This window comes from Colobus angolensis, unplaced genomic scaffold (assembly GCF_000951035.1).
Source record: "Colobus angolensis palliatus isolate OR3802 unplaced genomic scaffold, Cang.pa_1.0 Scaffold157, whole genome shotgun sequence".
NCBI lineage: Eukaryota > Metazoa > Chordata > Mammalia > Primates > Cercopithecidae > Colobus > Colobus angolensis.
In genome coordinates this window covers 1,646,176-1,656,381 of record NW_012114677.1, presented here as the reverse complement: position 1 = coordinate 1,656,381, position 10,206 = coordinate 1,646,176, and the positions used below count along the sequence as shown (strand labels likewise).

General features: G+C 57.1%; 1 protein-coding gene across 2 annotated transcripts in view; it reads left to right on the top strand.

Annotated features, from left to right (window-relative positions):
* UVSSA (UV-stimulated scaffold protein A) overlaps positions 1-9,300 on the top strand; it is a 40,070-nt gene extending 30,770 nt beyond the window's left edge. The window contains exons 11-14 of one of the 2 annotated variants that reach the window (XM_011936781.1): positions 1,408-1,591; positions 2,215-2,323; positions 5,092-5,266; positions 7,139-9,300. In XM_011936781.1, the coding sequence (XP_011792171.1) occupies positions 1,408-1,591; positions 2,215-2,323; positions 5,092-5,266; positions 7,139-7,232 (562 nt within the window). In that variant the 3' untranslated portion in view covers positions 7,233-9,300. The remainder of the gene's footprint in view (positions 1-1,407; positions 1,592-2,214; positions 2,324-5,091; positions 5,267-7,138) is intronic. The other variant, XM_011936780.1, reaches the window with a different exon arrangement.
* Positions 9,301-10,206: the final 906 nt, after the last annotated feature.

Here is a 10,206-nt window from a genome sequence, read left to right as displayed (position 1 = left end):
CCAGCCTGGGTGACGGAACAAGACTCTGCCTGAAAAAAAAAAAAAAGCCAGTGGTCCTCGGCTGAGGGGAGCCAAGGGGAGTATCCCTGCGCCTGGATGGGGAGGAAGCGGTGGAGCCCGTGGTGTGCGCCGGGTCACTGCGGTCCACAGGGCGTCTTTGGTCCGAGTTCTGGGTGGCAGAACACATTGCTGCTTCTCACACGGGGCCTCCCCTGGCGTGGCAGGAGGCATTTGGCCAGGCGGTCAGCCACCCTCGGGGGAGCCGCATGTACCCCTCCTGACTGCAGGGCATGTGGCCAGGTGTTCTTCTTCAGCCCGCTAGGGCTTTGCCCGAGATGCCTCTCCCTGTAGTGGGGCCAAGGCCCCAGGCAGCACGTTCTGCCTGTGTTCCCACCCACTGCCTTATCCCACCCCAGCCTCATCCCAGACCAAGGTAGGTGCAGAAATGAGGTCCAGGCAGCCCCAGGGCAGGGCCTCCTGCTAGTCCCTTCTCCCTAGTGTGGGCTGTGCCTGGGGCTGTGCTCCTGTCTGTGGACCCGGGGCGAGGGCAGGGCTGCTGGGTTCTGCTCCTTCAGCACCCTCGGGTACAGGGTGTGGGAGCCTGGGAGCCTTGGGCAGAGCCAACCGTTCCCCAGTCAGCAGGTGGTGAGTGGTGTCTCTCATCACTGGGAGCCCTTGGCACTGTCCATCTGTCCTCCCCGGTTCCTGCTGGCCCCAAGTGTGGCTGTATGCCCTAGAAGGAGGCCTGGTGGCAGCACAGGGACAGTCGGGTCTGTGTGAGTTCCCCTCAGACACTTCTCCTCTGCCTGGGCATCCAGGTGGGCAGGGGGCATAGTTCTCTGAGGCCAGCCTCCTCTGAGGCCAGCACACCCAGCTCCCCCATCCTGTGGCATCCACAGGAAAGCATCTCTAATCAGGCTGGTGACAGCAGCAGAGCATGGGACCAGACATGCCTGGGAGACCTGGGACGCCTGGGAAACCCAGGGCCGCGGAGTCTGGTCTCCAGCCCCTGGCCCCTCTGTGCTGCCGAGGGCTGAACAGCCTCCACTCCTTTTCCTGGGTGCGCTACCGCCCTGTCCTTACGCCCCTGCAGTGGAAAGACGACCTTCATGTGCACGTCCCGCAAACCTTCAAGGTCACGCCTCAAGGACCCAGCGGCTATCGCCCTTCCCTGTAGGGAGAACCTATCCTGCAGGTGGCAGGTGTGCCCATGGTCTCGCAGCTGGTTCATGTGGCGTCAGAATTCAGACCCAGGCAGGAGCGACCGTGTTCTCCGGCTTGCGTGCTGTCGGCAGGGTGGGGTGGCTGGGCTGCGGTGGTTTGGCGTTCTCCTGTGCCTGCACCACCGTGGCCACGCTCCTCTGGGGTCCCTGCAGATGCTCTGAGGGCCTCTGGCTCTGTCTGCAGATCTGACTCCGAGCACCGCTTCTGGAAGCCCAGCGAGGTGGAGGAGGAAGTGGTCAATGCCGACGTTTCCGAGATGCTCCGGAGCCGCCACATCACTTTTGCAGGGAGGTTTGAGCCTGTGCAGCACCGGTGTCGCGCCCTGAGGCCAGACGGCCGGCTCTGTGAGCGCCAAGATCGGCTGAAGGTGAGGCCGTGGCCTGAGGGCAGGGGTGGGCGTGGGCTGGACCAGGGTGGGGCAGCCGGAGGGGTGCCGAGCCCCACCTGCCCCTGCCCTGGGTGGGGAAGCACTGAGAAGCCCGTGGAAGGGGCTTGTCCGCGGTGGGCAGAAATTGCTCAGCCGTTGGTCATCAGAATGGTGTCTGGGGCTCCTGCCCAGGGCCCTGAAGCCTGACACCTGGGTACACGGCCTGGGGACTCTCCAGGGGCCGAGACTCACAGTGTCCTCCATGGTTGCAGCCCGGGTCTGTGCTCGGCCTGGGCTCCTCAAAAGTGAGGCAAGGCCGGGGGGCCAGGGCAGCTCCCAGCCTGGCAGCTGGGCATGGTGCAGGGGGGTTGCTGTGGCCGTGCTGGCGTGAGGGAGGCCTAAACTCTCCACAGCTGCCCGAGAGCTCCCGGCTCCAGGGGGGAGACGGAGCCGCCCACACGACTCTCAGGACGCCCTCCCCTGAGGATTCCAGGGTTGTGTACACTTTGGCTCTGCGATGCTGCCCTCCCTGGTTGCTGTTTGTGCCTGAGTCGCGGTGGGGGCAGGTGGTCGAGGCGGGTGGACCCCTCCCCGCTGTCAGCCACCATGTCCTCACTGTGCAGTGCCCTTTCCACGGGAAGATCATTCCAAGGGACGATGAAGGGAGGCCACTCGACCCGGAGGACAGGGCTCGCGAGCAGCGGCGGCAGCTGCAGAAGCAGGAGCGCCCGGGTAGGTCTGGGCAGGCGGGTGGGGCGGGCACCGTGGGAGGCACAGCCTGGGACTCTCTGCCACTGGCTGCCTGGGGTGCATCTGCAGAGTCATAGAGCACCCTCTCTGCCAGCTCAGTCCACAGAGCTACACGCCCCTCGGTCGTAACTGGTGGAATCAGGAGGGGATGCTGCCCCGAGGGTCTTGGATTTGGGGGCTCCAGAGGAGTCTCCGGCTTCAGGGGGAGTTACATGTTCGTGAGACCCCGACCGGGAGGTGGGCACCCAGGGCCCCGAAGCCACAGGTGCCGTCTGTGTGGCTGGGTCCTGCTTCCTCGTGTTTTCAGGCAGGTGAAGGCCTTGACGCTAGAGAAGTGATTAGGCTGAGCCGGGAGTGGCTTCCAGGAACCCCTCTGGCCTCCTCAGCCGTGCCCCGCACCTGCCTCAGTGTGCAAGTGGTCAAAGCTCTGTCCAGGAGGCGTGTGGCCACTGCTACGGCAGCAGGAGTGCGGGTGCCCAGAGGCCCCGGACAGCAAGGCCACTGTGGGGCAGCACTGCCACGTCAGCAGGGCCCCTCTGCCTGCCCTGCCTCCCCCGGGCTCATCTGCCCCCCGTGCCTCCCCGAAGGCTCATCCCCGGGTGGGGTGCGTTTCTGTTTTCCAAGGAAGACTTTGTTTTTAGAGGCCCTGGCCGGCCTCAGACTCTCTCTCTCCTTTTTAAATCTGATTTGGCTTTTTTTTGAAGCAGGGTCTTTCTCTGTCACCCAGGCTGGAGTGCAGTGGTGCAATCATGGCCTCCCAGATTCAAGCCATCCTCCTGCCTCAGCCTCCCGAGTAGCTGGAATTACCATGCCACCGTGCCCGACTAAGTGTTGTATTTTTATTTTTGGTAGAGGTGGGGTGGCACTGTATTGCCCAGGCTGGTCTTGAACTCCTGGACTCAAGCGATTCTCCTGCCTCACCTCCCACAGCGCTGGGATGACAGGCGTGAGCCCCGGCCAGCCTCAATCCCTTCTGGAGAGTCGCCACGCCTGCAGGCTTGGCCCTGGCCTGAAGTTGGGGGGTCACACCTTGTCTTGAAGAGCAGTGCTGGGGGCCCGGGGGCCCTTCCAAGCCGTCTCTGTCATGGCTCCTGGGCATCTTACACTCCGGTCATGAGAGGCGGATGTTGAGTGCAGCCTGAAGCCCAGACGCAGCAGCTCGGCCCTGGGCGGTGGGAGGGCCCTGACCTGCTCGTCTCTGGGTGAGGCCTTCCCTGGGGGCTCACACTCAGGAGCAAATTAAGTGCCTATTTTTTGTGTCAACCCTGAAGAGTATCTGGTTTTCCAGCCCTTGGTGACTTGTTAACAAACAGGTATCAGGCCGCGGGCTGTGGCCAGCGCTGGCCAGTCAGATGTGAAATAGCATCTCTTTACTAACTACAGTATTGATCCCCGCCTCCCTCGCGCACGGCGCAATTTTCCTTTCCCTGGCGCTAACCTCAGTGACAATGTGCGTGTGCTGCAGGGCCCGTCAGCGCCCAGGAAGGCGCTTCCCAGCATCTATTGATTTTCCTCAAAGGCTTTTAAATTGCTCCTTCATTTCACTGAGACGCTCGCTCCATCTCTACTGGGTGCCGGCGCCTTTTCGTTGTGTTTAAACAATTGCTCCATTCACTGGGTTCCTAAACTGTGACGCCTTCTTATTACTGGGAGATAAACTGTTTGGACAGTTTTCCTTAATCTTGGATTAATCGTTCCTGTATCTGAATTGTGGGCCCCGTATTCCTTCACTTCAAAGAATCTGCTTGGGAGGCCTGGCCATCAGTCCGAGGCGTAGGCATCCCTCCAGGGATGTGCCCCGGGGCCTGGTCGCCCCCGTGGCCTGGTCCCACTGGCTCAGCTCATGGGGTCCTGTCTGCAGGAGCAGGTGCCTCTGGAGCATCAGTGCCCAGCCCCTTCCGCGAGCCAGGGTTGTCTATAAGTCCCTCGGCCATCACAGTCCCGTCGGATGGCCTCTCCGAGCCCGACCAGTACCACGCCTGGTGGAGGCCATCCTCTGCCTTGTGTGGGGAACCCCACGGGAAGCCTGGGCCTGTGACCCCTGAGGGCCTCGGTGCCCATCTGCACAGTGGGTGCCGTCAGCCTGGGAGGCTGCTCAGTGGGGCTGGTGACATTTGTGACCCCTCACTGCCACAGGGCCTCAAGCAGACAACGCCTGGCTTGCTTGGGAAGGGCAGTTCTGTCTAGGAGAGCCCCACCCTGCCTTTCTGAGGCCTGAGGCCAGGTCATCTTTGGATCAACGAAGAAGAAAAGCCCTTTGCTGAGCATCATGCTGGGCCCAGCCCTGCCACACATACCTCCCCACCAGCAGGGCCACAGTTGGCCTAGTGGGGCATGGTCTATCCTGCAGGCAAGGAAGTAGCTTGCGGGTGGCACCAACCGCCAACCACTGGCCTTGGCCGCCTTCCAGCCTGGGAGGTCCATGGGTGCCCTAGCAGTGGCCTCTGGGCCCAGCCCCGGCTCCCCATCTCTGGGCAGCAGGGGCCTGTGGGGCTGTGGGGTGGTGGGGATGAGCTCTGTGTCGCCTTCACCCCACGGGGACCAGCGTGCCCACCCTCCCCAGCCTGTTACTCAGGGAACCCTACCCGCCGAGCATCCTGTCGGGCTTGCTGGTGCCAGGGTACGGCTGTAGGCAAGCCCACCCGGCCCTGCTGTCCGGACGAGACCAAGAGCCCCTCCTGGGGGCCTCGGGTAAGACGGGCTGTGGTCAGTGCCAGCTGTTTCCTGAAGTGCTTGAGTTTTGTTTGCAGAATGGCAGGACCCTGAGTTGATGAGAGATGTGGAGGCAGCCACAGGGCAGGATCTTGGCTCATCCAGGTACAGCGGGAAAGGCAGGGGGAAGAAGAGGAGGTACCCCAGCCTCACCAACCTGAAGGCTCAGGCCGACACTGCCCGCGCTCGCATCGGGAGAAAAGTCTTCGCCAAGTAAGAGTGGCTGCTGGGTCACCTCCCACCGCGTGGTCCCATGTGAGGGTGTTCGAGGGGGCCTTCTGAGCTCCAAGATATTCCAGGGACCTGGGGCCTCCAGGGGCTCCCCTGCTTTGAGTTCCCCTGGGGGACCACCCAGCCTTTCCCCTGGGAGGGGCCGTGCCAGCCAGCAGGGGCAGCAGGCAGGGTCTGGTCAGGAACGCCCCGGAGCATTCCCCAGGATAAGAGGGGCTGGACCACCAGGCACCGTCATCCTCGCTTCCTGGGGGAGCCGTGCCAGGACACAGGCCTCGGCTGGTACAGAGTGAGCCCCCTCGTCTCCCTTGCCTGGCTGTGCCCCCTGGTCAGTGCCTGCGTATTTCTGCAGCGGTGACTTCAGGGAGGGTGGTGACTGCAAAGGCGGCCACAACGGGTCCACGCGTCAGCCCCAGCAGAGCCTAGTCCCAGCGTGGCCGCTCTGAGCACTGGCTCTGGGAGGCTGGCCTGGTGTCTCTGCAGCCCAGCGTGGGCCTGTGTGACTGGTGAGGCCTTGGCAGGGCCAGAGTGCGAAGCCCACCAGCCCGACATCCCTGCATGCGGGGTCTGTCCACTGGGGCACCAGCCACTCGCATGGCCTTGTGTTTCTGTCTTCACATTGCCTTCTTCTCGCCCAAGAAAATCCAGAATGCTTGCTTAGAAGCCACCTGAGGCTGCTGACTCCCTCCCACATCTGTGCCAAGTCCCTGCTGGTGCAGGTTTATCTGGTAGCGCCAGTGAAGTGGCCCCACCCATCGCTGTCCCAGAGATCCTCCCTTGGACACCCCTGGAAGGTGCTGAGTGCGCCGGGCAGAGGCGGCCCCTCCTAGCCAGCATGACCTTGCACCGGCCTGAATGGGTTCTGGCGGGAGGCGCCTTCACAGCGCTCGGACCACGCATCCCCTGGGCTTGTGGGCGGTGCATCCACAGCCTTGCTTGGGCGGGGCAGAGGTGCTGGTGGGGGCTGTGGAGAGGCTGCCTGGGGCCCCTGGCGCAGAGCTGGACCCATCACATCAGCTAACCACACAAGGCGCCTCGGCCCCTGGTAGCTCACGATGAGGCTGTTTTCCTGTGGACCAGCCAGGGGCAGAGGCCAACCTGGGTGCTGATGCCCAGGAACAGGCACGGCCAGTGGCCCCGTGCCAGGCCTCCTCCGTGTCTCATGGGGGCAGTGAAGCCCATGGCAGGAGCTGGCTCTTCACAGCAGCTGTGTGGCCCAGAGCCCTCCCTACAGAAAGGACCGGGGGTGACCACAGGCGAAACCCTGCCTTGAGGGGCCCCCATAGCAGTGCCTGGCAGCCCCACAGGGCCGCAGCTGAGCGGCGGTTTCACCACCCTGTGGCCTCAGGCCCTGCTGGCTCCACACCCTCGTGTGTCACGGCACCTGAGCTGGTCAGCACAGCACACCTCCCAGCTGCGGCCCTCCACATTTCCATCCCTGGCGGTGGAGCTGTGCGTGCAGCCGTGGGCAGGGCCGTCCTGATGCCTCCTGGCTGCATCTCCTGCAAGGCCACTCCCCAGGAGACCAAGAGGGAAGCTGTGCCCTCATCCTGGAGTGTGGGAGGCCACAGGAGAAGTGCCAAGGTGGGGCTGGGGCCACCTTCACTGCGCAGAACCACCTACCACAGACTCCAGCTCTGGGACCTGGGTGGCCCTTTCCAAGCCTGCCTCTGTCTTGGGACAGGGCCAAGGGTCCTGTCGCCCATCTTTCTCTGAAGGTGGCACCCACAGGCAGTTAGCATCCAAGGGCAGCAGCTGCCCCAGGACCAGTGCTAACCCTGGTGATGCCACCACTGGGAGCCCAGGCCCCTGGCGGAAGCCTCCCAGGTCACATCTTGCCTTGTTTCCCCACAGAGCAGCTGTGCGGAGGGTCGTGACAGCCATGAACCAGATGGACCAGAAGAAGCACGAGAAGTTTTCAAACCAGTTTAACTATGCACTGAACTAGAGAGCTGGGCCCAGTGCACTGGCCATTAGCACCTTCTCCCTCTGCCAGTGTCTCAGGACAGCAGAGTGGGCGTGGGTCTGGGCAGTAACCATGCTTTGGCTATTACTGTTTGATGTAAAGAAATGGCACATTGAAATGCCCTGAAGGTCTGGCTGTGCTGCTGCGACAGGGTTCGTCATCATCTGGTGACGGGTCTGTCCTCGTAGAAGCGGCCCTCGGGCCTGGAGATGTGAAGACGGGCTGCAGCGCTGTTCCAGAGGGCATCTGCGAGTCCTCGTGAGGCCAGTGCATGTCGTGGTGCGGGGTTCAGCACTGACGGAGTGTGCGTGCAGCTCAGCTTTCAGAGCTTGCATTCCCCAGCTGGGAGGCGACCACTCAGGAACTCTGGGAAACCCACTTTTATGCAAATGTTGTTTTTAACACAAACACAAAGGCTAGTGAACCGTGCACTCATCTGCTTTCTCTTTCTGGCTTTTCATAGGACATGTGGCCTCTTGTGCCTGGCTTCTTGCACTTGGCATTCTGTTTTCAGGGTTCATCCATGGAGTTCCCCTCCAATGTATAAAACAAAGGAGGTGAAAACCCGTCCATGCGGAAGCTCGTGCACACATGTCCACAGCAGCGTTGAGGGTACTGAACGTCTCCTGTGCTCACTGGCCGTTTGTGTATCTTCTGTGGAGAGGAGTCTATTCAAATCTCTTGCCTATTTTTAATTGAATATTTGTCTTGAGTTGTAACAGTTTTTTTCTCTCTCTTTTAGAGATGGGCTTTTGCTCTTACCCAGGCTGAGTGCAGTGGCACGATCACAGCTCACTGCAGCCTCAAAACTCCTGGGCTCAAGCCTCCTCCCACGTCAGCCTCCCAGGTATCTGGGACTACAGGCACATGCCACAACGCTTGGCTAATTTTTTAAATTTTTTGTAGAGACAAGCTCTCACTGTGTTGCCCATGGTGGTCTCGAACTCCTAGCCTCAAGCAATCCTCCTGCTTCGGTCTCCCAAAGTGTTGGGATTACAGGCATGAGCCACCACTCCTAGCCAGGAGTTTATATGTATATTTTGGATACTAGATCCTCATGTGATTTGCAAAAACTTTCTTTTTTCTTTTTTCTTTTTCTTTTTTTTTTTTTTGAGACACAGTCTAGCTCTGTCGCCTGGCTGGAGTGCAGTGACCCAATCTTGACTCACTGCAAGCTCCGCCTCCCGGGTTCACGCCATTCTCCTGCCTCAGCCTCCAGAGTGGCTGGGACTACAGGCGCGCACCACCATGCCCAGCTAATTTGTGTATTTTTAGTAGACACGGGTTTCACTGTGTTGATCAGGCTGGTCTTGATCTCCTGACCTTGTGATCCACCCACCTTGGCCTCCAAAGTGCTGGGATTACAGGTGTGAGCCGCCATGCCGGCCGATTTGCAAAAACTCTTCCATACTGTCCTTTCACTTTCTGGATAGTGTCCTCTGAAGCACAAAAGTTAACTTTGATGAAGTCCAGCAATTTATGTGGGTTTTCCTTTTGTTACTTATGCTTTCGGTGTCACATCTCAGAAGCGATCGCCTCATCCAAGATCACAGAGATTTACACCTGGTTTCTAATAAGCATTTTATAATGTCAGCTCTTACGTGTAGATCTTTGATCTGTTGTGAGTTAAGTTTTGTGTGTGGTATAAGAGCCCGCATTCTTTTGCCTGTGGATATCCAGTTGTCTCCGCACCATTTGTTGAAAACATTATTTTTCCCCATTGAATTATCTTGGCACCCTTATTTATAATCAACTGACCAAAAATGTACAGGTTTATTTCTGGGCACTTGACTCTATTCCATTGACCTTCACCTTATGCCGGTACCACAATGCCTTGATCAGTGTTGCTTTGTTGTGATAAGTTTTACTTTGTTCTATTTCAAGGCTATTTTAACTATTCTGCATTCCTTGCATTTCCAAATGAATTTTAGGATCTGCTCATCAGTTTCTTCAAAAAAAAAGCAGCTGAGATTTTGATAGGAATTACATTAAATCTAGAGATTGCTTTGGGATGTATTACCATCTTAATATTAAATCTTCTGAGTCATGAGCTTCTGATTATCTTTCCATTTATTTGGGTCTTTTTAAATTTATTTTAACAGTATTTTGTAGTTTTCAGTATATGTCTTTCACTTATTTTGTTAAATTTACTCATATTTTATTCTTTTTTATTTATAACCAAAAGGATTATAAATGCAATTATAAATTATTAAAAGATTATAAATTGCATTTACAAAAGCAATTATAAATGTAATTGTTTTCTGAATTTCATTTTGGGGCTGATCATTGCTAATATGTGGAAGTACAATTGACTTTTGTGTATTGATCTTGTATTCTGCATTCCTTGCTGAACTTGTTTATTCATTCTAATTAGTTGTGTGTTCCTTAAGATTTTCCATACACAAAATCATGTCATCTGCAAACAGCTGTCTTTCTAATCTGGGTTTCTTTTATTTCTCTTACCTGATTGCTCTGGCTGATACCTCCAGGACAATGTTGAATAGATGTGGTGAGAACAGACATCCTTGTCTGACTCTTGACCTTAGCAGGAAGCTTTCAGTCTCTCACCGTTGAGCATGGTGCTAACCATGCTGTTTTGTGTAGATGCTGTCTACCAGGTTGAAGAACTTACCTTCTCCTCCTAGTTTGTTAAGTGTTTTTGTCATAAAGTGTTGAATTTTGTCAGATGCTTTTTCTCCGTGTGTTGAGATGATAGTATAATTCTTGTCCTTTATTCTAGTGATACGGCATATTACATTGTTTCTCATATGTTGAACCGACCTTGCATTCATGGGGTAAATTCTACTTGTTCGTGGTATATAATCCTTTTCTTATGCTGCTGGATTTAGTTTGCTAGGATTTTGCATCTGTATTCATGAGGGATATTGGTCTGTAGTCTTTTTGTGATGTCTTTGTCTGATTTTAGTCACGTCACTACTGACCTCATAGATTGAGG